Genomic DNA, 27,193 nt, shown 5'->3' with positions numbered 1-27,193 from the left:
ACTTTTATCGATGTATAGCTTGTTCTTGTTCTGACTCACCACTCTCTGCCACCTTCTGCCTCTCCTTCTTGCCCTCCTCAACCCACTTCCTACCCTCCTCCTTGAGTTTCTCGTCATCAGCGCGATCGAGGTTGATCTGCGGCATCATGAGAAGAGCCACCATGAAAGCCACGGTCGCCAAAGCAGCGCTAGTCAAAAAGACTACTCTAAAGCCCATTCTGTACACATCGACTACCAATTTCCTTGTTTCACTGTCGAGGTCGTTTCGTGCACTCTCCGGCCTCCGTATAACGCTGTCGATAACACCCTCAGCTACTCCGTCTTCTAACAATCTTGACCGCGTTATATTGTTAAGTATCGTTCCGCTAATCGCTAATCCCAGTGTCCCGCCTAGATTGCGCACAAAGTTTCGGGTCGATGTCACCACCGCCATGTCTTTCCTTTCGACTCCTGCCTGGACAGCAACCAAACTAGCCTGAAGTGTCTGGCCAACACCAAATCCTGCCAAGATAGAGTAACCAATCTGCTTGCCCAGTCCCGATGTTTCATCTAGCGTGCTTATCAATCCGACGCCTACGACCCATAGAGCCCATCTTAAAGCACGTCAGAGAGTGCACGGTAGCTTTAGCAGTCTCAAACTCACCCAGACAGAATGATGAGTTTATACTTACCCGTCCATGTCACAAGTAGTCCACCGATAGTGCTGCTGATGGTCTGCACAACCGTCAGCGGTATGAGCAAAGCAGCTGAGATAATAGCAGAGTAGCCAAAAGCCAACTGACTAAATTTTGGTAGATAAAACGTCTGTACGAGGAATATCCAACCATTGATAGCCTGTGTAATGCATGCTCCACAGACCATCCTTGATTTGAAGATATACAGCGGCATGACTGGTAAATTAGAATATTTTTCCCATCCCAGAAATACACCTGCTAAGACGACACCGAGAATAAGAGTGCAGAGGACATGCGCTGAATCCCATGCATACTCAGATCCGGCCCAGGTGAGACCAAGAATAATCAGCGTTGTGCTGAGCAATGCGAGTATTGTACCGACGAAATCTATCCTCCCCACCTTCTCTTTCCAATGACCTTCTACTTTTTTCAGTGGCATTATATACCACACCATAGCCGAAGCAATGGCGCATATCTGCACAAAAGTCAGCAAATGCAAAGCGCTAACCTTATAAAGCTTCACGTACAGGCAGATTAAGCCAGAAAATCCATCGCCACTGGACAGTCGCTAAAGCACCGCCAATTACTGGTCCAACGCCGTTTGCCAATGCGTTAAAGGCCCCGAGAATGCCTTGCCATTTTCCTCGATCTCTCAAGCTGACTACATCACTCACTATGAGTTGGCATAAACTCATCATCCCACCGCCAAATGCACCTGACAAAGCGCGAAACACGATACTTTTGATGATGTCAGTGTTTTTCAATTAAGTTTAACCAAACCTCACAGTTGCGTCATGGTCTGAGATAAACTACTTCCTATCGTGAAGACAAAGAAACCGAATAAGCTGACCATCAGTAACATTTTACGACCACAAACATCAGATAATCTACCATAATTCAAAGTCATCGCTGTAGAAGTCAAGAAATAGGCTGATGCGATCCACGAAGATTGCCCTCCTGCGCCGAGATCACTTGCGATAAAAGTTGAAGCGACAGCAATGTTTGTCTGATCCATTAATGCCAGGAAATCGACAGCGCTACACGAGAAAAACACCTAAGCAGTACAGATGAATTAAAAGCATCACTGTGAATGAAACGCACCATTACAATTCTAGATTTTGGCAAATAATTTGTCTGATCTGTAATTTGCTTTTCTCCATTGTTGATATTCCCTGCCATGTGAGATAAGCGGGCAATATTAAAGCACCTGCGACAACCAACTCACCACCAGGCGAACTTTCGTTGCTGTCTAGATCCTTAATTACGCTGTTGTCGGTTTCGGCAACTACTTTGATGAAATTGAGATGACCATTGCTAACTATTTAAGCTACACACCATTTATACTGTCATTTCTTTGATTATGGGACATTTTGCCTTAAGTTGTGATGATGACCGTCTTAATTAAGCTGCGATGTTTTCAAGGTCCGCCGAAATTTCAATTTGACGTTCGACGCACAGTCAATATCGTCAGTCAGGGTTCGATTGCATCCTTCGAGACCCTCACAAGTCGCCGCATGTTATCTGATTGCACCCTCGAATCCTTTAATTTAACCGATTCCGAAGTTGTCTTCTTAACCCTTAGCCATGTCAACCAATAAAGAGTTAAACGTTTACAGCGGTGAAGATGCCCTCTTGGACTATCTGAATCCCGACAAAACACCTCCAACTCCACTCGTTGAACTGCCCAATCACAAGTTCGCAAATGACGATAGGATTAGGATATTTGCTAAGGTGCACTCCGCACATCCGCTAAACAACGTCAAAGCGTTTCCTGCTTTTAACATGCTTGAGAAAGCCAAAAGAGATGGTGAAATCAAACCAGGAATCACCAAAGAAATTGTAGAGTATTCAAGCGGCTCAACCATCATGTCTTTAAGCGTTATTGCAAGACAGTATGTGTCTGCTATACTTTTACCTTTAACTCATTGACTGGTGTTGCTAGGATGGGGATTGAGAGGACGAAAGCCAATCTCTCGAACAAAACAAGTGCAGCCAAGATAGACCTCCTGCGTTTCTTCGGATTGGAGTTGAACTTCAGCGGTGGTCCAAGTCAGCCGCTCAGTAGCGATGTTTACGGCGGTATCTACCATGCTACTAACCGAGGGAAAGACCCTTGCTCCTTAAATGTGGATCAGTATACCAATCCAGATAATCCTGCGGCTCATGGAAGGTGGACGGCTCAACAAATACTCAAGCAGCTACCAAATGTAGGCGTTTTTAGCGCAGGTATTGGAACGGGTGGAACTATGACTGGGACTGGTCTTGCTCTGAAAGGTTTGTTTGCTTAATGAGGATCCACAATCAACTGACTCAGTTAAAGCCAGTACACCAAACATTACCAATGTAGGTGTTTGTACCACAGCAGGTGACAGGGTACCTGGTCCAAGAGCTCTGTCCATGTTACTGCCAGTTACGTGGTACGACTGGCGCGGTGCGGTCGATACTATCGAAGAAGTCGGTAGCAAAGACTCGTATGAATTGAGCTTATGGCTTTCGAGAAATGGTATCATAGCAGGACCTTCCTCTGGCTTTGTGAGTCTGAACCTCTCAATATTAGCCTTAACCTGACCAGTCTCAGAACTTAAAGGGTCTTTATAACTATCTAGACCGAGCTAAGGAAATGAAGGAGCTCGACAAGTTGAGAAGTAGTGAAGATGGGTTCGTAAACTGCGTCTTTATCTGCTGCGATCTTCCATACGTCTACATGAGCGAATACAAAGAGAAGCTAGGTGAAGCCTACTTCGCGCCCATGCACAATAGCGAGTTGCTGGGTGTAGACAAGTATCCATATCTCGATGGATGGGAGTTGCATCCTGAAGAGGCTGCCGTCATTGCCAAGCAAGTGTCTACGCAGGTGTTGGATCTTCGAAGCAGCAGCTTGTTCAATCATTTCCGAATACCATCTTCAGTAAATATCCCAATACTTGAAGACTTATATCCACACTACACACCTAATCCTTTCTTGAACGCGAGCGAGATGGCAAGACAATGGCCAATTCTTGATGAGAAGCTGGCAGCAGTAGCTGACCCTTATCGCGGAAGCAAGTGCCTAGTAATACTATGCGAAGACGGCGGTACTTCTAGGAGCGCTGTGAGTGTCTTGAGAAATTCTGGCTTCGAAGCGTTTACAGTGAGGGGGGGAATCAATCGCTGGACCGATGAGGGTAAACCGATTGAGAGAGCAGCTGATGTTCTAACAATAAGCAAGTCGTCGCTATCTCAATTATCTACCAAAACTGGAATACTCGTTGAACACAAAGACCAAGAAAATTCAAATAGAAAACTTTCATCGTCGAAGCGCTTCATCCGATTCATTCGCAGAGCTAGACAGTCGATAGTCAAGACATAAACTTGTTTGAAACATTTGAAGACTCCTTTTATTTGACCTAAAGTTTTCTACCATGAATTTTTTCACTACTTGGACTGAAACGGTGTGATTTTTATAGATAGAAGCGCAGGTAATAAAAAAAGGGTTATTCGCAGAATTCCGTCGAGCGTGGTCACATTTCTCCAATCTGCTAAATTAATGGAGTGGATGATTTCGATGGACGATCCTAAATGAACTCAACGATATAATCACATTGATTTTGCTGTAGTTTATTTTGCGTATATCATAAGTGATAAACCCATTTACGCTTATACTACTGTCGCTTATCGCGGTTTTGGAATGATAATTGAGGCACCCAGCAAAACGAGCTTGATGGGATTGATTGAGCTGTTAAAATTTGCGGATAATTTAAACTGTAATATTTAAAATCTATTTATTCATTTTCATAATTTCATAATGATACGTGGTGGTAATTGACAGCGGCGACTGTGAAGTGGGCGCGCTATTTAATTTCAGGCACACAATTAAATTTCAAGTGAAAACGAGATATGCATTAAGATGAATGGAGTGAGAAGAATGAGTGGTCTGAATAAAGAGATCAAATTTACCAAGAAGATTTGTAATAGAGAATGAATAGATGCTGTTCTTTGATTGTTAGTTTATTAACGTCCACCATTCAGCAATGCCATAACTGTGAAACCGTTAGTGAAGAACACCTACACCATATCTCACTACCTACGCTGTGCTTGCTTCTGTCTCTGCTGCTGAGCATCCATGAGATGAGACTGTTGTGGTCCTGCCATCTTGGAGACGTGATCGAATGAGTTGTTGTTGTTGGCATAGTGGTGCATGTCAGGATGCTGCTGTTGTGATTGATACGGTTGATGTGGTTGCTGATTCATAAATCCACTCATAGGTTGCTGTTGTTGCTGTTGTTGTTGTTGTATAGCAGTCGCGAGTGCTGCAGCTTGCGCTTGCGCTTGCGCCTGTGCGGCTTGCATGCCTCTCTGTTGAGCGAGCAAACGCTGTTGTTGGAGTAACATCTCATTAGCTTGGGAGTGCTGCTGTTGGTGTGGTGCATGTGGTGGACTTATCGTTGAAGGTACCTGTCCTTGTTGCTGTTGAATCTGTTGCATAAGCAATGTCCCAGCTTGTGGATTTGATCCACTATTTGGTGATTGTGTGTTACCTCCTCCTCTTATCAACGCTGCTAAATGCTCTGGTGGTGCTCCTCTCATAGCATTTGCTTGTTGCATTTGTCTCATTTGTGCTTGCTGTTGCTGCATCATTAACATCTCCTGCAGCTTTTGTTGCTGACTTTGCTCTGGTTGCGGATCTGCCATTTCATTCTGTTGAAGTTGCCTCTGTCTCTCATACGCCAATCTCATTTGATACTCTTGCAGCGCTGCCGCTCTTGGGTCATTCATTGGACTCATTCTTGATTGTTGTTGGTGCATCACATTTGGTGACATTGCTGCAGCTGGACTGCCCTTATTACGTGAAAGCGATAAAGCATTTAGTATTGCAGGATCTTGCGGTGATTGTTGCCTCCTCTGAGCCTGTGCAAGTAATAAAGCTTGATGCTCCCTTTGCATTCTTTCCCTCTGTAATTCCTGCTCGCGTTCTTTCCTTTGTTGCATTATTATTTGTTGTTGTTGTTGAAGTTGTTGATTACGGAACGCAGCTTGTTGTTGTTGGTGTAAAATTGCTGTTAGATCAGCTCCAGCTGATGATGTGGATGTCGGTCTACTAATTTCTTTTACGGAAGATGGTTGAGGCACTGGTGTAGATGAGTTTGAGGTTTGTAACATTGCCAAGACTCTTTGCATTTCTGGTTGGTCATTTGTTAGGTTTGGTGGGGTTGGAGAATTGACTGCTGGCTCAGCTTCCTTCCTTCTCTGAGCATCGAGCCATTTAGCTTGTGCATCCATTGCATGTTGATGTGATTTTGGCTTGGCATCGAAGAATTTAGCAAATCTGCTGGCAGCAGGTGCCTTCTCTGTGACCTTGGGGGTTCCCTCTGATGATGCTGTACTACCGGCATTTCCAAGTTCAGTATACAGTTGAGGTTGCGTTTCTGGTGATTGGGTTTGTGAGGGAGCAGTATTTGAGGCATTAAGGATAGCTGGATCATCATTCATCGTCAATTTGGACATGGATGGCTCGAGGGAAGCGCCGTCACCGAAAGTATCATCATTAGCAGCATCCATATCACCAAAAGTTTCGTCATTCGCAGCGTCAACTTGAAACTCGTCCTCGAGCAAAGCAGTCTGAGGATGGGAGTGGGAATTGTAGTGAATAGACGGAGCTTCTTCATCTATACCAAGCTCAAGCAACCTCTCTCGTCTTTCCTTGTCTCGCATTTGAGCTTTGAAAGCTTGAATGCTGTCAACACCGGCTGAGCCGGAACCAAAAGGACCAGAGGATGCTTTATTCCTAGATCTGTCACGGGAAGAGGAATCATCTAACCACGCTGGTGAAGCATCGTCGTCAAAAGAAGGATTTCTGCCTCTACGCATACGCTGTCGTTCTTGAGCAAAGCCGCCCTTCCTCCAATCACCATCGTTTGATTTAAGAGAATCTTGTAAGGTGATTGCACTGTCTTTCTTTCCAAGAGGTGATTTTTCTTCGTTGCGGTATTTATTAGAACGATCAGGCCGATCAGGCCGATCTTCACGAGGAGTTTTAGATTTATCAGCGGAGAACTGAGAGTATTAAAGTGTGAGAGTGTGTGGTTATGATTTGAGCCAGAACGAACCTTATTTCTAGCGAATTCAGACTCGCGGTCGAAAGAACGTGGCTCTGGATGCCTTGAGTTGGGACTTCTATAAGCAGCTGTGAAAGGTATAAGTGGATGTGCTATAAACCCGCAAAAGAAGCCCACCAAGTGAAGAAGGTTGGTTTGAGGAAGAACCAAGAGCTCTTTCGAAAGCATTCTTGTACTTTGAAGACCTCGGGGAATCGACTTCTTCGTTGTTGCGCCTAAATCTGGGTGTAGTGTGAGCTATGAGGCAAAAATGGGATGAGCAGCGCACCTGTTGTAGGTATTGGAGGCACTTGAGTTGGGTGAGCTGATTGAAGGCCTCGGTGTATTCGCAGGTGGAGCGGTATACTCGCTGTCAACAGAATAAGTCAAAAGCTGCAAAAGCTGCAAAGCGACACACCCAAACCAAACGGAAAACGGTTCCAAGTTATCTGGTGCCTTTACTAACGGTGATTTTGAAAGCCTAAGAAGTTCATTTCTGGTGTATGAAATTGGCTCTGGCAGATTCCTCGACGATGTCGTTGTAAGGATAGCTGGTGTTGCTAGTGTAGCCGGTGTTGCAGGTGTAGCTGTGTGTCCTGTCAGTTCTATTTCCCCGGCTTCTCCCGCCTCACAAATTTCTTCAGACTGCATTTCAGCCTTGGTCGAGTGATCAGAAGGCGTCGTCTCGCACTTTGATAATGAAATTAAAAGGAATTCTCGTTTTAGCAGTCACAGCGCCTGTTGCAGCATTTATCAGTGAATACGATTATAATTATTTAGATGTTCTCTCCTTTGATGAATCTGTCCTCTATCTCGGCGATGACACCACCGCCAACGATGTCAAACCCCTTTCCAAGTGGTCTTGGAGTGATTGTGGCGATGTTGAAGACGCTCTCAAGCTCAGCAAACTCGATGTTTCCCCGGATCCTCCCCAATCTGGCCGTAATCTTACTATAGACGCGGCTGGAACTGTGAACAGATACATTGCAGTGCGTGGCAGTGTCTGCGTAGTACCCTTACACTTCTAACACCCACGACAGGAAGGCGCGTACGCAGACGTCGCTGTCAAGTTGGGTTACATCACTCTCTATTCCACTCGCTACGATCTTTGCAAGGAGGCGTAAGCGCGTTTATTATTTGCACTGATCTCATACTCATCTCCTCACAAGCCATAACGCCGATGCTCAAATTCAATGTCCTGTTGAAAAGGGTGAGCGTGCCATCAAACAGAACATCCAACTTCCATCGCATATTCCCCCAGGTGCGTTGCGTCAACCTTGTCATTTCACGTTCCATCTCACCCTTTACAGCCGCCTACACCCTTCAAGTCAGAGCTAACACCGTCGACGACACTCCACTAGCTTGTCTCAACTTCAGACTAAGTTTTCTTCCGTTTTTAAGTGTTTTCAACTAAAACTACTATCCTAACGACCACAATATGTTGTAATGTCATTGAACGATCCTACGAATCCTTTTGTAATAAATTTTTCACTGTCATACGACGCCGCTCCCAAAATGGCAAGTGTATCTTTCATTAATTGTATCATGATAAGAAGGTTTGTTTACCTGTTAGGGCTGCTTGCGAGCGTTGCACATTCACAAACGGTCTCAACGTCCACACCTGTTCAAACAAAGGTTAAGGAGATCAAAGATTGCGGTGAGTGGGGATGTTTCCTAATAATCCTTATCTCACGCTATTTAGGTACCTCATCAGCTATCACATTCCAAGATGCTACTGGCGATAATATCCAGAACATCACAATGAATGTTTCAGAGCAAGTTGACAGTGCAACGCTCACATATGCTATCGTCGAACAAGGATTCAAGCTACTCAGCTTCGATGGAGATTTCTGTACCTATTTGTTAGTCTACTTTGCTACCATACTCCCTCCTAGCTCATACCGACTCATCCTAGATCAAAAAGCGGCATTAGTTGTCCTGTCAGCCAAGGCAGCTACGAGCTAGATGTCACAAACGACTCAGATATCATCAACAGCTCACAATCAAACTACACAATCAATATGGACATCCACAACGGCGACACTGAGCTCGGGTGTGCAGATATCAGCTTCGAGGTACCTCAATCGCCCGAATCAGTAACAAACTTGAATAATTAATGTATCAATCAGTCCCTGTAATATTCTATTTGATGCCTAGGAGCATTTCATTGCCGTCGTCTGATTTTGTGAACGTCATCGTCCGCAACACCTGATTTGCAATATCTCTGTGGGCATCAGTGAGCTCTTCCTGACTCGGCTCATCGGTATTCTTATTCTTCTTAATCTCCACCGCTGCCTTTAAAATGGACATGAGCATCTTTTGGAACTCGATGGTTGTGCCTTGCTGCTGCTCAGCTATGGCATGTCTCATTGCATCGCGGAGATCGTCGTCTGTGAATAGAGTGGGTGGCGCCTTCTTGTCAGCTCCCGCGGAAGTCCCTTTACCTACAGCGCTCTCGCTCTCGCTTTTTTTCGACTTTTTCTTCTTCTTTGGTTTCTCAACATTTTCTGTACCATCTTCAGCATCCTTATCAGACTTTTTAGCCTTCTTCTTCTTCTTTGGCTTTTCCTCGCCATCCTCCGTCGACGTCTTCTTCTTTTTCTTCTTTGACGGCTCGTCTGTGTCCTTGGCTTTGTTCTCGCTATCGTCATTCGCCTCGTCCTTGGTCTTGGACTGGAGCAGCTACGTTAGATACACGCACACGCCTATTCCTCAGCACCCACCTTTTTGCGCTTTTTAGACTCTTTCTGCGTCGATGGAGGCTCTTCATCCGCCTCCTTCTCCTTTTTCTCAGTCTTGGACTTTTTCTTCTTCTTCTCTTGCGTAGGCGCTGGAGCGGTAGCTGGAGCTGGCGCTGTTGTAGACTCTGGCTCTTGCTTCATTTCCACCGCCTTTGTCTTCATTGCGCGTTAGATGGTGTGTGGTGGTACGCGAAGAGCTGCACACACCTTTGTAGGCTTATGATATAAATTCTTCTGATACTTCTGCTCCTCCGTCATACAGCTCGTGTGTGCTCTGGTTGCGTTGTTAGCGCTGCAGTGCCTCCCCCGCAATCGACCCACTTGGCTGAATGTCCATCAAACGTTGTACTGCAGTCAATACAATCCACAGGCGCCTGGCATCGATTCATGTGCATCTGTAATTTAGGCTTCTTCACCGTATCATTACAATTCTGACATGAAAATGATACCATCCTCTCGCCGATGCGTATCGCCTATCAAAGTTTTGGTCAAGACATCACCTATTCCAGCAAGAATACTCATGAATCGTAAATAAAAATATACAGCAATTCTTTCTCTTTCACTTTACGCAAATGAAAGTGACCACCTCGTTGGATCGTCTTTCACATGCACCTTAACCAAATTCTTGTCTGCGAGCACTGAAGAGGACCATTTAGGCAACCGCGTTTCATCATTAAAAACACTCACCTAGTATGTTATGGAACGCATTCACAGCTACATAGCGCGCTGTGAGCGTTGCTGGACATATATCATTCATCACTAGACAACGCACACTGCTACGCTCATCAACTTGACCCGTGCCGCCGTTGCTACCAAAAACGCCCTTGGCGAATCTCAAAAAGCTATTAGTCTGATTGTCGAGCTCAGCTTCTGGTAGGAATGCTTCATCGAGTCCTGCGAATGATCCATGATCGATTCCCATGGATACATCACCTCCAACGACTGATCCACCAACTGGTGAACGGATCGACTGTCTCCTTTGTGTGCTGCCTATGGGATCCAAGCTGAATCTTCTTCCCTCTGAAACCATCGACACGCTTCTGTGGAGACTTGCTGCAGATGGCGATGCCGTAGACGGTCTGTCGACATCCAATCCAACATCAGACCTCTCCCAAGGTAATGCACTGCGTGGACTGCCTGTTACAGCTCTACCGACTTCAACGTCAGCTGGCAGCTGGAGAGGGTCCATCGGTACATCAAATTGATAGTCTACGCCATGACCAGAGCTGACCATACCACTACCTGCCCCAATCATCGGCGTCGTCTCTTTGGTTCCAGGCGCTCCACCTTCTGCTCCACCTTTCTCTTTCCTTCTCCATCTCGTGATGGTTTTAGGGTCTGGGAAGTTACCACCAAGCTCCATATTCCTAGCAACTACCATGGCTGTTAGTAGAAGGTACTTCTGTACACTGACGTACTATTGAACGGTAATGATATTACCATGTTGCACGCTAAAGTCTCTTCTTGATAAATGCTGTTGCGATGACCAGCTGCAATATTGTCTCTGAAGATGGATAAGCACAGCCCACATGTTATAATCCTTACCTCTCCATATTTTGCAAGTAATTGTCACGTGATCCTCGCAATTCCTATGAAACGTTACTCACTCGACTACACCCGAACACTATACTCACTTCATCTAACAAGTCAAGACGGCTGTCGACAACGAGTCTCCTACGCTTCTTTGGCCTTGCTGCTTGTGGGAGTGAAGACAATGGAGAAGAAGATATAGGTTGGCTGCCTTGTTCTCTCGATCTCTACACTTGCGTTAGGGCAGTAGGGCAGTAGGGCGTCAACAAACACACTCACTCTGCGCTCTTCGACAGACTGAGCTTTAACGCCCTCGAGCGGGATACTTTGGCAAGTAAGCAAAAAAAGGCAATATCTCACCACTGTCTCAGCTTGTCACTCACTCAAAATTGAAAAAGTTCTCACCCAATCCCTCTTCTCTGACATTTTGAGCTATGTCCTCGAAGAAATCGCGACGGATATCTTCCGAAGGCATACCCCAGTCATCGAATCCAGCAGCAATCTGTCGCGAAGGTGGACGATCTTGGAGGAACTGATGAGACGCCGATTGAGCAACATTAGCGGGAATATCAGGACCAAGAGGAGCATGACTGGAGATACTCCAATCCATGGGCATCATAGGTATCATTGGATCGAATAGCAAGTCTTGCTGCGTCGGATCAGCTCTACCAATCCCACTGGAATGGCTGTCAAATGCAGTGAGCGAGGCGATGTTGCTGTCTTGAAGTGCATTGGTCATACCAGCAGTAACATCCTTTCGATTTCAACGTCAGAAACAGCGACAGAGGCTTATAAATGCCCGTCTTACAATCTCAGCCAATTGCAGTCTCAGATCGAGATTCTGTATGTTATCAGGCGCGTGAAGTTGATTGGCATCGAGAGTAATTTGATCGACGCGTGCTCGATGCTGCAGCAAGTTGATACTCTCACCGTCGCTGCTCATTTCCGTATTGTTGATGGCTTTGAGGAGGTTGTTGTGGACCTGCTGGACGTCATGCTCGAAAAACATGAGGCGCTTATCGTAGATTCTGACAACACCGATGAGTAGGCTGGAAGATAAACGCAGCGCTAGTGGCTCAGGAGGGTCCTGCAGCGTTTGGCAGAATGCTGGAACTGAAAAATTTAAAATATCCTTCTTTGAAAGCCTCTTGAAGTTTGTGAGATTGGCTCTGAGATTTGGGTTAGACAGCGTCGCGATTTTGTAGAGCGCACTTTGATGGAAGCGTGGCAGCGATCCAGACCAATGCATATCCATCTCTCCTCGACGTAAGCAGCTCAGTGCTGTTCAAACGGCTTGAGAAAATGGAGATGGCGCACGAGATGGTGCTCACTTCCAGAACTACGCTATGTTAGCCTGTGGGTGCCATTAATCGCCTTAGTACTCGCCATCTCTTAAATATCGCAAATCACGTCGTCGTTTGAGTTCGATGGTGAAAAAGTGAAAATTATTCAAACAATTACAAGAATTAATGAGAATTTGTAGAGTTCGTGGGCGACGTTGAAGTGCCATTGGCAGTGGCTAGTTGCCACGCAGGTATCTGTGGTTTGCCTATTTGTATCGAAGAGCTTGGTGACGTCGTCCCGCCATTTTGTCTTGATAAGAGGAGAGACTTGAGTGATTTGAGCTCAGATTGTAATTCGTTAAGAGTGCTTGCTTGCGATTGCTGCTGTGACTCAACTAGCTTTGGAATTTGAGATTTTATCTCGCTGAGCTCGCGAACGACGCCGTCCATCTCTTCTCGAGTCCTCTTCTCGCTGGACTTGATGCCCTATGAGGCGTGAGATGTTGGTATATACGATGCGCATCCACTTACGTCAACTGCCCTCTCAATTTCAACGATTGTCTCGTTCACCTTGTCCTGCTGACCGGCTAACGAATCCTTGATAGCCGTTGTGTCGTCACGCAGCTCCTTCATTGTGCTTTCTACACTGATTGTGAGTGTGCAGTAATACACACGCCACTCAACTCACCTGCTTCGTCGTACTTGTCGTTCAAAGACTTGAGATCAGATTCGTACTGCGTAGACGATGGAGGCTGCAAATGTGGCCAAAGATATCTCTGGGTGTACGCATGAGTGGTGGATCACCGCGCAAGAATATTCCCACTTTAGCCAGGCTTCCAACGCCATAAGCGAGACCACCGGATACAACGGCCATTATCTGGGCATATTATTAGCAGTGGCTCTGAGCGACTCCCTGCAGCTCACAAAGTAATCTCTCCAATCTCTCTGCAATTCATATCTCGGTGGCTGACTGAAGAAGATTCGGCGATTGTTGTTCGCAGCAGCCAAAGCCTGGTTAATCTCGGCCTGCTCGAGTCCTTTTGACCGCAAGAACTGTACCTTGTCCTCCAGGCTACCTGATTGCGTATTTGGGTCGCTCAGAAAATCTACCGCTGACTGAACCTTATCGCCGCTGCTCATGGTATTGTTACAACGAACATCGATGAGCGAATTGCGGGAATATCTCGATAAGATTACTGACGATGACCTAATTAATCCGGACCACTCTGTCCATCTCGATAATCTTGACAGCCTCTCGAATTTCAGGCAGGAATTCCACTTGCCGTGCAAACGTGGTCAGTCTCGTACCGCTATTAGTCGCAAGCTCATTTGGCAGCAGATGCTGAGATCACCTACCTCTGTGGCAATTCACTCGGTTTGATGCCTAAGCGCACTCAATCGCTTATCGCAGAGGAACTCGACGTATGGAAGACGCGCGCAGTTGAGGGCCACTTTGATCATCCATACCAAAGGCCATGGAAGAGCTGTGATGAGCTTGTCAAAGGAAGCCTGGCTGCTATCGTCGGTGGGAACAGCAGCGCCTGATGTCATCACACACTCATCATTTGCAGGCGCAAACGCGGACGAAGTGGCCGCTATGGGCCAGCTTACTTCAAATCTGCACAAGCTACTCATTACCTTCTACAAACCATCCGCTCAACGTTACAAGATCGTTTTTGAAGACAACGCATTTCCATCTGATAATGTTAGTTGGCTATATCGACAACTGCGAATAGCTAACTAGCCTTAGTACGCTCTTAATTCCCACGCGTATCTACACAACCTCAATCCAGATGATGCTCTCATCAGAGTGAAGCCAAGGTCCGGTGAATCAACCCTAAGAACCCAAGACATCCTCAGCACCCTCGAAGAGCATGGTAATGAGGTAGCCCTGGTTATGTTCAGTGGTGTTCATTTCTACACCGGCCAGCTGTTTGACATACCTACAATCACCAGCCACGCAAAGTCGTTCGGTGCGTATGTTGGTTGGGATCTCGCCCACGCCGTCGGAAACGTACCCTTAAAGCTGCATGAGTGGAATGTAGATTTTGCAGTGTGGTGTAGCTACAAATATCTCAACAGCTCTCCTGGTGGTATCGCTGGTATTTTCATTCACGAGTCTCAAACTCAAAGCCAGTGCCAAGCCGACCACAGACGGTTGGAAGGGTGGTGGGGACATGATCCAGAGACACGATTTGAAATGGGACCACACTTTTCGCCATCTCTTGGAGCTTCGGCCTGGATGGTCAGCAATACACCTGTCCTCACCCTTATTGCCCTCTACGCTTCTCTCCAGCTGTTTGACGAGGCTGGAATGGAGAATCTTCGAGCTAAGAGTGTTGCTCTCACAGGATACATGGAAAGACTGCTGAAGTATTCCAAGCACTACACAGACAGTTCCAACGTCGAGCACAAGCAATTCACCATCATAACCCCAAGTAATCCTAGTGAGAGAGGTGCCCAGCTGTCGCTCAAGTTCAACAAGGACTACATGCTCTTCTACAACGAGCAGCTTCAGATACACGGCGTCGTTGGAGATGATCGCAAGCCTGAGGTTATCAGACTAGCTCCAGCGCCACTTTACAACAGCTTCCGCGATGTCCACAAGGCTGTTTCTGCACTCGACAAGATCCTTGATGACTTTTAATCATTTTCAAAAGATTGTAATGCCCTAATGCCTTCTATCATTCTTGCTATCTATCTATCATCACATGGGCCTCCTCAGCAAAGGTCACAAATGGCTTGTTTGGTTTGGAGCCATTTACGTAGCTCTAATGATATCATTAATCCACCCGAATATTCAACTAGAAGTGCTATATCTGCGAAGGGTGAAAATGGCCGGCAGTGAAACTCTGTCTGATCCAGCGGCTTTTGGGTTGTCACCGTTCAAAACCTTCAATGTCAGGCTCAATACAGTGGATCGGGAGCGACTCGGCAGTTGGCATGTCCTGCCCGACTCTCTAGTGAGCATGGATGGCAGCGTATCGGAGAGAGAGATCGACAACACGTTCAAAACACACCCAACTGTGATATTCGCGCATGGTAACGCAGCTACACGCGCAATGAGCGGTCGTGTAGCCACTGCCGCCGTCATGTCCAACAAGCTCGATGCTAATGTTATATCATTCGATTATCGCGGTTTCGGTGACTCGAGTGGGTTGCCGTCAGAGAAAGGTCTCACACTAGATGCGCAAGCTGCGTACGACTATGCTATCAGTAGAGGCGCTACACCTGACAAGATCATACTGCTTGGTCAGTCTTTGGGTACTGGCGTGGTTACTAACTTTGCTAGAAAACTATCGAGCCAGGGTATCGAGATACGCGCAGTCGTTCTTGCTGCTCCATTCTCTTCCGTCACTAAGTTGCTTGAAACTTACAAAATCGGTGGTCTGTTTCCCCTCTTTAGTCCTTTGCGCTCCCTTCCGCAGATCAGAGAATATTTGTTCACGTTCTTGAGGCATAAGTACGACACAGGCGACAATCTACATGCCATCTCATCCCCTGTTCTGATTGCGCATTCGGTGGATGATATCGAGATACCTGTCGAGCACTCTATCTCGTTATTTAAGAGCCAAGTCAGTAACAACAAGACAAAATCACACGAAATCACCTCATTGACAGGCCATAAATGGGGTGTTTTGGAGTATACCGATGCATCAGCCCAGAGAGGACTGCTGCTTACTCAAAAAGGTGGTCACAATGCAGTTGTCTGGTCTGAAGGATTAGCCGAAACAATGCTCATGTTTATGAGTAACAGCGGGCACGCATATGACGCTCACTACTAGAACATGATGTTGCAAAATGCTTAAATGGACGTATTTTGTACAGCAACTTTACTACAATATTAATATCAAGCTAATCAATGCGACTGCGCTTTGTTCTGAGTGTGTTGGACATTTGCAGGCCTTTACTTGGCGACGGGGCGTCTGATTGACGAGACCTCTTCTTGGATGTTTGCGAGGCATTCTCATTTTCATTCTCGTCGTGATGGCTAGTAAGAGAGGATAGTGGGGATGAGTCCCTTTGAATATCAGCGGTAGGCTCATCTGGCAATTGCTCTTCATCATGTTCATCATTCTCGTTGTGTTCGTCAATCTCAGCATTCTGCTCTTCATCTTCAACTTCATCTTCACCACCATCTTCGCTTCCCTCTTCACCTTCGTCTTCACTGCCAACCATATCTTTGGAGAGCCCCTCACCAGCTGTGGCTGCAGCTCGAGGATGCTTCTCACGGGATGCTCGCGAGTGTACATCTTTCTCCTGAGCATTCCTATGCTTGACGAGTACTGGATGATGATTAGAAATATCGTTGATCGTTATCCGCTCATCGGTAGCTCACCTTTATCTTTAGCTATCAGAGTGACGAGCTTTTTCTCGTACGAACGTGCGCCCTCCCATATCTTGCTCGACGTGCTCAACTCAATCTCAGCCGCCTTGAGCTGTTCATCGTAGAAGTTCTTCACCTCCAGTGCATGTCTGCCTTCAATGAGACTAGATGGACCGACAGCTAAAAGGTGCTGCAACGCCTTAAAACCCGAATTAATTTGTGATATCTTTGTCGAGTTCTTGCGCTGCTCATTAACAAGTGGTTTGAGATCGTCAAATAGCTCGCTAATCACCCTCTTGTGAATTGCAACTACGACATTGGAAGACGCTCTGCTTACTATTTTCAACTGCGCACCTCGTAACACTAACGACGAAGATAATGATCTACCCAAAGCCAGCAAACGTGATTCATCTTCAACTTTTCCTTCTAACAAGAGCTCATGTGCTGATATTAGTGAGGTTGTAACAACGTGCACTATCCCCAGATAATATTCACTACCAGCATACAAAGCAATTTCGCGTATTGCATCCAAAGCTAGCTTATTGAGGCTGTCAAAGAGCACACCAAATCTGCCATGGTGCGCCAATATCACAGGCAGCTTGTCAATCGACAAGACACCAAGTCTAATAGCTTTCACTACGACAGCGATTGTCTCTGAAAACTCATATGTGTAATTGATACGATCTGGTTGGAGCGCCAATGTCAACTCCTGCTTTTTTTGTTTATTCTGCTTGGGTGCTTGCTTCTTTGGTGTTGTCTTCGACTTCCTTTTTTTGATTTTAGGTGCTTCATCCTCATCACTGCTTTGCTTGTCATTTTGGATTTCCTCTGCAGCTTCGTCGTCGTCATTGTCAGCGTTAACGTGAATCTCCTCGGCAAACTTATCGATCTCTGACTCAACATATCCCATACATCTCAGCTGCGTTTCTTCACTAAACTCCATTGAAGTGTGCTTTGAAACTTCAGTGCTCAATTCCTTTGGACGGTTGTCTGCAAACAATATGACTATCTCCATTAAAATCTTGAATCCCTTCGATTTGACGCTGTCTGTCGAGTTTGATGTCGACCCAACCGACAAGTCAATAGCAAGATGATAGAGATTGTCGCGGAGTGTCTTGACTTGCATCTTCTTAAACTCATACTCAGAGTCTTCGTTGTCCGTTGTCGTTGGTTGCAACTTCACAAGTTCAGACACAGTCCAGAGAAGATCTAAGAAGAGAAGCTGCAAAGCGTTTTCGACCATCTGTTTTTGTGTTAATTTGTCTCACGTGACCATCTCACATCTCGCATCTCGCATCTCTGCTCACCTTTGACTCAATCTCGTAGCCTAATGCACCTCTACTAGCCAAAGCTTGAACAATTTGACAGACATTTGCACTTTCTGCTGAGCTCTCATTCAGTGTGTCACTTATGTTGCTCCTAGTGACGACATAAACCAGTCTCAACAACGCCGACTCAAGTCTGCTGACGCTCTCTTGGTCGATATCTACATCTTCAATCTCCTGACCAGCAACTAAAGTTTTGAGAGCTAATGTCAGATTGTACACCAGAGCATTCAAGTTCCTTTCGCTGATGTGGACAAAAACACCTGCATCATTCAAAGCAAATATGCTATCTGTAGCAGCTTCCAATACGGACGGCAGAGAATGCTTCTGAAGCTGCTGGCAAATTTCATTATACAGTGACTCAAACTCACTTTCCATTCTCATATCCAAATAGAGTGTCAACTGCATATATCTCGGCAAAGAGAGCAGGTCAGCTATACGAGAGGGAATGGCTTGGTGTTTGGAGAAAAGACTTGGTAAGTCTTGCATGAGTTGACGCGAGACTGAAGTATAGTCTGTATCGTCAACAATTTTCTTCTTCTTGCGTCCGGTTGATTCTGTCGAAGGGTTTGCCTCGGCATGTATATGGCTGACGCAAGCGCAGAACAACTCAACTAACACATTCTCTTCATCCTCTTTCAACTTGAACTGAGCTAAATCATCGTCGCTACTAGAATGGTCCATGATCAAAGTAGACAGCATCGCCTTCCAATCGCGCGCAACTTGCAACGATGACCAGAGATCATCCAATGCGATTCTTAATCTACTACCAACCTCATTTCCATCATTAACGCTGCTATTACCATCGATGGAGCGAGTGGATGTCACAAGAAGACTAGTAAAGGCTTTGATCATTGTTAGTTGATCGATGTCCTCCTTCTCAGTATCATCATCATCGTCACCAAGAGTTCCCCTAAGTCTTTGCTGCTCATCTTCCACCAATCTTTGCCAAAAATCTCCACATGTTTTGCGTATTTTTGGATTTATATCGAATGCTAACTTTGAGACCTGTATACGTTCATTGTCTTCAAGCAGCTCGTGGCCATCGATAGCAGTCATAAGCTTGAGCGCTGAAATTCTAACCGGTGCATCAACATCTTTCAAGCAGATCTCCAACAGACGCTGTTTGAATCTATCAGTGAAATGCTGCAGTGGAGTGAGATGATCGTCTGAACCATACAGGGTAATCAGTGATTCAATAGCGGCGTGTCTGACTGAAGAGTCGGTGTCTGAAAGCAACCATCCTGTGTATCTCAAGTAGTTGCCTTCCAAAAAGTGGTTCGGCCATGTTTTCATCCAACTGCCGAGTGCTTTTACACATTCTGATCGGATAATTGGTTCTACGTCTCTATATCTGTGTATAAATAAACCATCAGTGATCTCTTGAATGTAATTTTCGACAGTTGTCTTGCGTGAAAGGAGGGAATCTGACTTATTGGAAGATTGACGGCGTCTGGTTTCTTTTGAGAATTGTTTATCAAAGTCTTTAGCAAGCTTGCATAGCGCGCTGGATAGCGAAAGACCCCAGACTGTGGCTGTATGTCTAAATGCGCGGAGTGGGGAAGACGATAAGCTGGTAATCCACTGCTGGCTAGTCTCCATCAAAGTTTCACTCTCTTCAGATACATCGTAGAGTGCTGAAGACTCAGAAGCCGCGCTGACCAAATCTTCGAGAAGTTTTGATATTGAACCGCCAATTTTCTTGAGCGTACCGACACGATGTATTAGAGGGTATGCGGTATTAGACTGGGTTTTGAAAGAGCGTTCTAAAGAGTCAACTACATCAGGAATAGAGTCAAAATCGACAACTTGATCTGATGTAATTGTGTGTTGACAGCCGGTGGACTGTGATAAGGGTGAATAACGCGTCAATTGGGAATAGACAAACAAACCTTGATCAGGCAGTTGATGAGGATTCGCAAAGCTTCGCGACGGCTGTCAACGTACATCGCTAGCCAGTCTTGTACAGCAGTTGGAAGATCGACGGTAGCTTCTGTGAGTGTTTCGTAGAGAAAGTTGTCAGAATCGTGGTCTTTGCGTATCTGGACGTTCTTCTTTCTCTTTAAAGCAGCGCCTGCGCCTTTCATGGCGGATTTCCTCGGTTTCTTCTTAGGGGCGACCTCTTCAAACTCATCGTGACTGGATTCAGCAGGAGATGGGATATTTTCGTGCGAATAGTGATCAGAGTCTTGAACGGCATCAGATTCAGAGTCAGAATTTACGTCTGCGTCGACGTCCATAACCTCAGCTGGAAGATGTTAGTGATATTAGCGAGAAAATAAGATAGTGCGTACGATTACCACTGACAGCTGCCGATCTACGTACACGCGCCGGCCTCAATTGAGAGTTCGTAGATGGCTGAGGCGATGTAACGTTTGAGCTCACTGGAACAGCCATCGTTGTTATCGCGAAAGAGGCGCGTAAGTGAAAGCATGGGAAATATCGGAGGCAGCACGACATAAAGACATAGGCCTTGAATAAATTACATAAATGAACAAACTAGAAGCAAATTCTGTAGGAAGCGTAACGACCAGAAGTTTCTGAAGGTCTGATAATTTTCACGACTTGACCTCTCTCTAATCCAAAGTATCTGGCCACGGGATCCTGTGGGGTATAAGAAGACATAGTTGCGCAAGGAACGGGACTGACGCTAGTTAGTATACGAGGCAGCTGGGTTGGTTTGAGTCTATATTTTTGTAACAGCAGCTTCTTCTCCTCTGCAGTGAGAACTTCGTGCTGGGGGACGAGCTGGTGGTGGCTTTAAGTAGCATGTTAGCGGGATTGGAAGAGGAGAATAGAGGGATAAATCACTCACGTGATGTTTACTTGCAATTCGGACTCTGTGAATGCTTGTAACTTGTAGTCAGCAGCCATTTCAGCAATGACCTGTAAATTGTGAGAACTGTGGGGGCTAAGGGCCAAGGAAACCAATCACCTTGTTTGCTGCTGGTGTGAGTTTCTCTGGGTAAATCAAAATACCTCTGCCGATCTTTCTCTCCTCCAAAACAGTCAAGAATCTAATAACGATGAGCAGCAACCCACACAGGGAGAAACGACGCACTTTCTCATAGTCTTTATACCAATGCTAGGCTCATCTGCGAAGTAAACGAATATCTGATCATCGGGGTTATCTTCCAGACTGGCGAAGAAGTGCAGTGAATTGCGGCTGTCGGTGGTGGGTGAGGAGAGGGTGAATGAGAGGAATTAAAATGCGCACTCTATCATGCCATTACCTGCGTATTGACCTTTGAAGTCGGCGTAAGGAACTTCAATCTCTTCCTGGGAAACAGCAAATCCCTGGGATTGGAAGAGTCAGCGATGCTTAGAGGACAACACAACGACTAACTCGATCCTGAACCAACTCATGAGATGTACGCGACACTTTCCATAATTTAGAAATGAGTTTCTCGTCCTCCATTTGATTGTTGCGGTCGCTGTTAAGGTTTAAGAAGTTGATTTCTCTGTTTGAATGTAACAACCAACATATGAAAATTAATTATGTTTTTAAAAAATACTGAGACGCTTCCACTGCGTAGTTATTCTAATGAACCACGTAGATTAACCTGGTTGAATACGGCGATTAGATGGTTACTGGGGGCTACGATTGGTGCCTTTATTCTCGGCGCTGTATTCAAAACCCATGTAACTGTTCCAAATCTACTCAAACCCAAAGTCAGTAGACAGGTGCGTTTATACGTTCGAATTGATGATCCTCGTTGCTCATTCCATTTACAGGATATTCTCCAAGGCGGCGTCAGTTGATTCTATTCTATCTAATCTCCTCTTATACCCTATCAGATCGCTCAGTACTCCCCTCAATACGACGTGGACTGGGGCGTACCTGATCAATTACCTCAATCTTGTACCATTGATATGGTTACTATTGTCCGTCGATTCACTACCATATAAACACACTCTCACTCCTTCTTTACAGCTTGAACGTCACGGCGCTCGCTTCCCCGATCACAAACCTCGTAATGAAATGGTTGCAACTATCGATAAACTGCATAACGCTAAAAGACCTGCAAAGCACTCCAAATTAAACTTTGTTAGCCATTATGATATCAGACAAACCCTCGGTGAGGAAGACCTCGTTTGGATGGGTCGTCAACAAGCCTATAACTCTGGAAAGCGCTTCTTTGATCAGTACAAAGATCTTATTGACAATTCTTTCCCTCCTTTCTATCGCGCACCAAGCTCACCTCGTGTCATTGAGAGTGCTCAGCTCTTCCAATTGGGTTTCAACGACGATCCTATTTGGAAGGCTTACGACGATCTTGATGTCATCTTACCAGAAGGTAAAGCACATAACAATACACTGGATATCTCAAATTGCCCACTCGCTTCAAACCATTCGACTACTATCGGTGATGATGTTTCTGATGTCTATGCTTCTCTGTGGACTCCTCACTGGGCCAAGTGGTGGAATGACAACTTTCCAGGTGCAAAACTTGAACACAAAGACATTGTCAATCTCTTCCACACCTGTGCCTTTGACGTGAGTTTGCTCTTGTCGATCAAACTTTTCACAAAACCCTAACAAAAACCCAGACTGTCGTCAACAATGGCTACATCAGTGAATGGTGCAAAATGTATAGCCTAGAAGATTTTCATCACTACTCCTACTACTTGATCTTGCAAAAGTACTACGATTCGAGCTATGGTCATCCACTTGGAAGGGCTCGAGGTATTGGATATGTCAACGAGCTCATTTCGAGACTGACAGGTGAACCTGTGGTCGATTCAACCTCAACAAATCAGACTTTGGACGCAGATCCAGCGACATTCCCAATACCACCAAAAGATAGGAATCAAATGGGTCATAAAGTCTTTGTCGATTTCAGCCACGACAGCTCAATGGTGAACATAATCTCAGCATTGGGACTAGCAAAGCCACCTGGACTTAGGCACTTGCCCTTCCTGATAGACAGAAGAGAACCAACACCAAATTACCTATTTGATATATCCAAGTACACACCATTCTCGGGTAGAATCACGTTTGAGAAGATACATTGTGGTGAATCGATTGGTGAGTACGACGCAGAGGAGGACTACGTACGCATCAAGATGAATGAAGGTGTTTATCCGCTCAAATTTTCCAATTGCGGTCCTCTCGGCCAGGAGAAGGGCTTGTGTCGGCTGTCTGATTTCATCGAGTCGCAGAGGTGGAGCATGGAGGGAGGAAACTGGTATGAGTGCTACGAGGACTAAATGATGCACGAGTGCTAGACGATGCATATAAACTTTTGTAATAGAAATTCATAGACATAATGAGCTAATTCATGCGTGTACGATAACAGTGATAATCGAATGAGTGAGCAGGCTAATAAAGTGGGAAGAGTATATTATATACCACATAACGCTTAGCAGACGCAACAGAATGTCACGCTGATTTCTTCAGACGAGTTTTCCTTTATAATCCCAAAGCCAGTGGCACTCAAGGCGGGCATGTTGGCAGATATGCTTGGAGAGGACAGTAAGGGGTATTTATACAGCAATCACACAAATCTAAAGCAGCCCAGGTGCATTCAGTGAGAGCATGAGCAATACCTGTAATCTGGATATTCGGTGGGATCTTAAGCTTTTGCCTATCAGTGGGTATACCAGCTGACAGCGCCTCAGTGGCGTCGTCCTAGAAAAGGTCTGCGAGTATCTTCTATTCAAGCAGAGGTACGAGAGCGTAGACAATAAGGAAACAGTGCCAGATTTCCAAGAGAGGATACCGCCAGAGATCGCGCTTGAGCTGTGCGTGTATCTTTGTGGTATTTACAACAACTAACAATCCCGCAGACTCGTCGCAGCCGATTACCTTCAAAGTAAGTTGCGTGCACACTGACTAAGACGCGTTGCTAACAATTCGCCAGCGTGAGGCCTGTAATGCCTAATAAATTATAAGCGCTCTTTGCACTAGCATTGTAATTTCCAAATCCCTACAAGTGATTCACCAAAACATCCATCACGACGCGAGATATAAATTTACAGGCGCTGCACGATGAATATCCCTCAGCTCCCGGAACCGCCCATCTTACCTGCAGCGCCCATTTCTTCGGGGCTCTCCAAATCACAGCTCTTGTCCAAATGGAGAGACGAGCACGGTGAGTGGGTTATGCAGCGTATAGATGTCTTTTGACATTTACAGGCTTGAACAACACATCATCTATCGATATCCTCAGAGATACAGTCAATATCCTCCAGGGCATCGACGGCACCTTCTTCAGATTCCAAGGCACAGCCAATCAGAGCGAGTTCAAGCTCATTCCAACTGGACAGCGCGTGAGTCTGATCGCTCCACATCCTTTGCCTGCTCAAATCTCAACTCCATGCAGTCGAAACGCGTTCCAAAACCAACACTTGAACTTGTCATCCGCTTGGCTGAATTGGGCTGGTTATACAAGCAGGTCGCTGAGTTCGTGCACGAATGCAGTACTTCTACTTCTAAGGGTCTTATCACTCAGGTTCGTCGTCCATTTGGCTATTTACTATCTAACACACAATAGGCCCTCTCAAGACACGTGCAAAATCGTTTATATGACTTTTATCGCCTGATTGCCCTACTCGAAGCTCAGCTGGCGCACACTCCCGAAAAAGACGACGATCACAGCGATTCGACAGACAGTCTCACTCTTGGCAGAATATCCGTTTGGACGGAAGAATGGCGTCTGAAAATGCGAATGATGAGCACTCTCGTACAAGGAGCAGAAGATGTACACGGCGGTGCTCTAGTCTCTCTTATACATGGCTACACGGAGAATGGCGATCCTTTCATCCGCGCATTCGTTTCGGAGTTGCTTGAAGAGGTTAGTTGGGGAGTCTTATGGATAGTTAATGCTAACATAAACAGGTTTCTCAACCCTTCTTCAACACCCTGCACACTTGGATAACGTCTGGAGAGCTATACGACCCATTCAAGGAGTTTTTCGTCAGCAATAACAACGACCTCGGCATGGATCTCAACTCTTTCGGCTGGATGGTGGGTGCAGCCAACACAGCCGAACACAAGGCGAACATCGACGCCGGGCAGCTGTGGGCCAAGAAATACAGTGTGCGAGATGAGATGAGGCCACGCTTTGTCGGAGAGGCGTTCGCAAAGAAAATATTCAGTATCGGAAAGAGTTTGAACTTTATCAGACACAGCTGTATGGATGAGGAGTTCTTCGCAACTAACCAGATATCGGATATTGCAAACAAGGTACTCACTTACTCTGATATACCGTCTCTTGAACAATCGATCGATATTGCCTTTTCCATCGCCAGTCAGAGGCTGCTCGAGAATATGTTTTCAAAGTACAAACTGATGGACCACCTCCAAGCACTAAAGAGATATCTCATGCTCGGTAGTGGTGACTTTGTTGACATATTGATGGAGTCGATCGGGCCATCGCTGGCGAGACCTGCAAATACACTCTATCGTCATAACCTCACTGCCACCCTAGAGGCAGCTATCCGGGGATCCAACGCTCAGTATGATGATCAAGAGATGCTGCGCAGACTCGATGCGCGCATGCTTGAGTACACACACGGTGAGATTGGATGGGACGTGTTTACGCTCGAGTACAGGGTCGATCAGCCCCTCGATGTCATACTCACGCCCGAAGTTATGTCCAAGTACAGGAGGATCTTCAACTACCTCTGGAGACTGAAGAGGGTCGAGAGCGATCTGGTGAAGGGTTGGAAGAGGTGTGTTATGGGCAAACGCTCGTATCTAAAGGTTCCGAGTGAGTACAGTGGCGTCTTTATGACAAGAATCATGCTTATGATACTCATTCTTAGGTCTCGATAACGATTGGCATCAGGCGCGTCTTGCAATGTCTGAAATGATCCATTTTGTCAAGGAATTGGAAGCTTACTGTCATCTCGAAGTGATAGAGTGCTCATGGGAACGTATGGAGCAGTTCGCTTCAAAGCGCGAGGGTGATCTGGATGCATTGATTGCTGCACACAGAGACTATCTAGAGAGGATAGTGAGCAAAATCATGCTCGTCGGTGGGCGTTCTTCACGGAGGGATGTGGGTAATCCTTGTTAGCCGTTCTCCAAGATGCTGACGCGAAAATGTAGGAGGAGTTGATGCAGAAAACAAAACAACTCTTAAATGTAATTTTAACATTCAGAAGAGCGGTTGAAGATCTTTACACGTTCACTCTTCACATGTCGTCCTCACTTGACCACACTCCCATAGATAACGCTAACAATAACTACCGCAATAAGAGATTGTCAACCGCTTCGTCGATCTCGCGCGCTCCTTTTGAAGTTGCAGGCGGTGGTTCCAGCTCTAGTATGACGGGCAGCAGGACTTCAACACCCGGCGCGGCAAGCGTCGTCGACGAAGACGACGATAGCATTGCAGGTATCAGAACTAGAGTGCAGTCGTCTGCTGAGGAGTTCCACGAGTTGGCTACTTACGTCGTCAACGCCCTTCAATCTCACCCTGACCTCGACGTACGTTTCCTTGCTGTTCGTTTAGGCTTTAATCAATTCTACCGTAAACCTACAAAATAATGTATTTTATACTTGTAAATTATCTCAGATCTATCTATAAGAAGAAAAAAAGCTACCCTTCAATTGACCCAAGTAAATGATAAGACGAACGCAGAGATAACATAAACTGACATTTTGGGCATTTTAGCAAAAGCATCATTCTCATAGCAACTTTAAAATTTCAAATACATCCTCATCTCAATCATTTCAACCATCCGCTTAATAGCCACTGTGTTAGATTTCTCGACTACCACCTGTCTATCAACCAAGATGACTGATTTACGAGTTTTGATAGTCTTCAGGAGAAACCCTTCATAAATGGCCCTGAATAATCTCTACAACGACTTGCCAAGATTATATCCCTGAGCCTTCAATTGCGCCTTGTAGGCTGTTCGGAAGTTGGTATCCGTCATCGCTCTGCATCACGCTATAGAATAGATAAGAAGAATTGTACGCGCTTCATCGATGTAAGCAAATATTTCAGCTAATAAAGACCACAATAACTCAATAACTTCAAGCACTCGGCGCAATAAACGTGATTACATTTCCCAAATTTAACATTCACAGGACTCAGTGGTGGCTCCAAAGAAAAAAATTCGTTACTTAGGATCAGCGTATACCTATTAATTGCGATTCGTGCAAAGAAAAATGGGGGTTTGTTCAACTCTGAAATTGAGGGTTGGACCTCACCAGATGCATTTCGATGTTTCAAAATTCACAAAGGAAGGGTGATTGAAATCACGTTAAAAGCTTAGGTTTTAAA

At 45.7% G+C, this 27,193-nt stretch overlaps 16 protein-coding genes across 16 annotated transcripts; 8 read left to right on the top strand and 8 right to left on the bottom strand.

Moving 5' to 3' along the window:
• Positions 1-4: 4 nt before the first annotated feature.
• On the bottom strand, positions 5-2,043 carry J056_003147 (uncharacterized protein; the record flags this gene model as incomplete). The annotated part of the gene is made up of 7 exons (XM_009268451.1): positions 5-593; positions 644-1,149; positions 1,202-1,412; positions 1,460-1,728; positions 1,776-1,846; positions 1,900-1,962; positions 2,010-2,043. The coding sequence occupies 7 exons, from the start codon at positions 2,041-2,043 to the stop codon at positions 5-7; spliced, it is 1,743 nt and encodes a 580-aa protein (XP_009266726.1).
• A 215-nt stretch (positions 2,044-2,258) lies between these two features.
• Positions 2,259-4,023, top strand: J056_003146 (Cysteine synthase; the record flags this gene model as incomplete). The annotated part of the gene is made up of 4 exons (XM_009268450.1): positions 2,259-2,566; positions 2,617-2,948; positions 2,995-3,206; positions 3,253-4,023. 4 exons carry the CDS (start codon positions 2,259-2,261, stop codon positions 4,021-4,023), a joined length of 1,623 nt encoding a protein of 540 aa, XP_009266725.1.
• A 641-nt stretch (positions 4,024-4,664) lies between these two features.
• J056_003145 (uncharacterized protein) lies at positions 4,665-7,399 on the bottom strand (the record flags this gene model as incomplete). Its single annotated transcript, XM_009268449.1, has 7 exons — positions 4,665-4,693; positions 4,742-6,707; positions 6,761-6,837; positions 6,887-6,990; positions 7,038-7,118; positions 7,167-7,335; positions 7,381-7,399. The coding sequence occupies 7 exons, from the start codon at positions 7,397-7,399 to the stop codon at positions 4,665-4,667; spliced, it is 2,445 nt and encodes an 814-aa protein (XP_009266724.1).
• A 47-nt stretch (positions 7,400-7,446) lies between these two features.
• J056_003144 (Phosphatidylglycerol/phosphatidylinositol transfer protein) lies at positions 7,447-8,162 on the top strand (the record flags this gene model as incomplete). Its single annotated transcript, XM_009268448.1, has 4 exons — positions 7,447-7,737; positions 7,789-7,868; positions 7,918-8,009; positions 8,059-8,162. 4 exons carry the CDS (start codon positions 7,447-7,449, stop codon positions 8,160-8,162), a joined length of 567 nt encoding a protein of 188 aa, XP_009266723.1.
• A 101-nt stretch (positions 8,163-8,263) lies between these two features.
• On the top strand, positions 8,264-8,865 carry J056_003143 (uncharacterized protein; the record flags this gene model as incomplete). The annotated part of the gene is made up of 3 exons (XM_009268447.1): positions 8,264-8,405; positions 8,451-8,610; positions 8,664-8,865. The coding sequence occupies 3 exons, from the start codon at positions 8,264-8,266 to the stop codon at positions 8,863-8,865; spliced, it is 504 nt and encodes a 167-aa protein (XP_009266722.1).
• A 25-nt stretch (positions 8,866-8,890) lies between these two features.
• Positions 8,891-9,878, bottom strand: J056_003142 (UPF0743 protein C.06c; the record flags this gene model as incomplete). The annotated part of the gene is made up of 4 exons (XM_009268446.1): positions 8,891-9,421; positions 9,472-9,645; positions 9,697-9,763; positions 9,811-9,878. 4 exons carry the CDS (start codon positions 9,876-9,878, stop codon positions 8,891-8,893), a joined length of 840 nt encoding a protein of 279 aa, XP_009266721.1.
• Positions 9,879-10,053: 175 nt separating this feature from the next.
• On the bottom strand, positions 10,054-10,870 carry J056_003141 (uncharacterized protein; the record flags this gene model as incomplete). Its single annotated transcript, XM_009268445.1, has 2 exons — positions 10,054-10,127; positions 10,177-10,870. The coding sequence occupies 2 exons, from the start codon at positions 10,868-10,870 to the stop codon at positions 10,054-10,056; spliced, it is 768 nt and encodes a 255-aa protein (XP_009266720.1).
• A 160-nt stretch (positions 10,871-11,030) lies between these two features.
• J056_003140 (Meiotic recombination protein rec8) lies at positions 11,031-12,408 on the bottom strand (the record flags this gene model as incomplete). Its single annotated transcript, XM_009268444.1, has 7 exons — positions 11,031-11,078; positions 11,124-11,246; positions 11,299-11,344; positions 11,403-11,773; positions 11,828-12,188; positions 12,232-12,358; positions 12,402-12,408. 7 exons carry the CDS (start codon positions 12,406-12,408, stop codon positions 11,031-11,033), a joined length of 1,083 nt encoding a protein of 360 aa, XP_009266719.1.
• Positions 12,409-12,485: 77 nt separating this feature from the next.
• Positions 12,486-13,442, bottom strand: J056_003139 (Peroxisomal membrane protein pex14; the record flags this gene model as incomplete). The annotated part of the gene is made up of 5 exons (XM_009268443.1): positions 12,486-12,788; positions 12,834-12,943; positions 12,991-13,078; positions 13,126-13,179; positions 13,227-13,442. 5 exons carry the CDS (start codon positions 13,440-13,442, stop codon positions 12,486-12,488), a joined length of 771 nt encoding a protein of 256 aa, XP_009266718.1.
• A 22-nt stretch (positions 13,443-13,464) lies between these two features.
• On the top strand, positions 13,465-14,949 carry J056_003138 (Kynureninase; the record flags this gene model as incomplete). Its single annotated transcript, XM_009268442.1, has 4 exons — positions 13,465-13,597; positions 13,642-13,827; positions 13,874-14,007; positions 14,053-14,949. The coding sequence occupies 4 exons, from the start codon at positions 13,465-13,467 to the stop codon at positions 14,947-14,949; spliced, it is 1,350 nt and encodes a 449-aa protein (XP_009266717.1).
• A 187-nt stretch (positions 14,950-15,136) lies between these two features.
• J056_003137 (Monoacylglycerol lipase ABHD12) lies at positions 15,137-16,087 on the top strand (the record flags this gene model as incomplete). Its single annotated transcript, XM_009268441.1, has 1 exon — positions 15,137-16,087. The coding sequence occupies one exon, from the start codon at positions 15,137-15,139 to the stop codon at positions 16,085-16,087; it is 951 nt and encodes a 316-aa protein (XP_009266716.1).
• A 70-nt stretch (positions 16,088-16,157) lies between these two features.
• Positions 16,158-20,351, bottom strand: J056_003136 (Cohesin subunit psc3; the record flags this gene model as incomplete). Its single annotated transcript, XM_009268440.1, has 5 exons — positions 16,158-16,588; positions 16,642-17,872; positions 17,937-19,799; positions 19,847-20,202; positions 20,249-20,351. 5 exons carry the CDS (start codon positions 20,349-20,351, stop codon positions 16,158-16,160), a joined length of 3,984 nt encoding a protein of 1,327 aa, XP_009266715.1.
• Positions 20,352-20,453: 102 nt separating this feature from the next.
• J056_003135 (DNA-directed RNA polymerases I, II, and III subunit RPABC1) lies at positions 20,454-21,372 on the bottom strand (the record flags this gene model as incomplete). Its single annotated transcript, XM_009268439.1, has 7 exons — positions 20,454-20,558; positions 20,604-20,712; positions 20,770-20,840; positions 20,890-20,971; positions 21,016-21,120; positions 21,172-21,251; positions 21,301-21,372. The coding sequence occupies 7 exons, from the start codon at positions 21,370-21,372 to the stop codon at positions 20,454-20,456; spliced, it is 624 nt and encodes a 207-aa protein (XP_009266714.1).
• Positions 21,373-21,452: 80 nt separating this feature from the next.
• Positions 21,453-23,165, top strand: J056_003134 (3-phytase A; the record flags this gene model as incomplete). Its single annotated transcript, XM_009268438.1, has 5 exons — positions 21,453-21,638; positions 21,690-21,707; positions 21,753-21,839; positions 21,889-22,452; positions 22,506-23,165. The coding sequence occupies 5 exons, from the start codon at positions 21,453-21,455 to the stop codon at positions 23,163-23,165; spliced, it is 1,515 nt and encodes a 504-aa protein (XP_009266713.1).
• A 99-nt stretch (positions 23,166-23,264) lies between these two features.
• J056_003133 (Elongin-C) lies at positions 23,265-23,790 on the top strand (the record flags this gene model as incomplete). Its single annotated transcript, XM_009268437.1, has 5 exons — positions 23,265-23,285; positions 23,334-23,430; positions 23,477-23,522; positions 23,577-23,699; positions 23,745-23,790. 5 exons carry the CDS (start codon positions 23,265-23,267, stop codon positions 23,788-23,790), a joined length of 333 nt encoding a protein of 110 aa, XP_009266712.1.
• A 156-nt stretch (positions 23,791-23,946) lies between these two features.
• On the top strand, positions 23,947-26,451 carry J056_003132 (Spindle pole body component alp6; the record flags this gene model as incomplete). The annotated part of the gene is made up of 7 exons (XM_009268436.1): positions 23,947-24,049; positions 24,094-24,227; positions 24,281-24,409; positions 24,452-24,751; positions 24,796-25,669; positions 25,725-25,960; positions 26,011-26,451. The coding sequence occupies 7 exons, from the start codon at positions 23,947-23,949 to the stop codon at positions 26,449-26,451; spliced, it is 2,217 nt and encodes a 738-aa protein (XP_009266711.1).
• Positions 26,452-27,193: the final 742 nt, after the last annotated feature.

This window comes from Wallemia ichthyophaga, assembly GCF_000400465.1.
Source record: "Wallemia ichthyophaga EXF-994 unplaced genomic scaffold scaffold3, whole genome shotgun sequence".
NCBI lineage: Eukaryota > Fungi > Basidiomycota > Wallemiomycetes > Wallemiales > Wallemiaceae > Wallemia > Wallemia ichthyophaga.
This window is presented reverse-complemented; position numbering and strand designations above follow the sequence as displayed.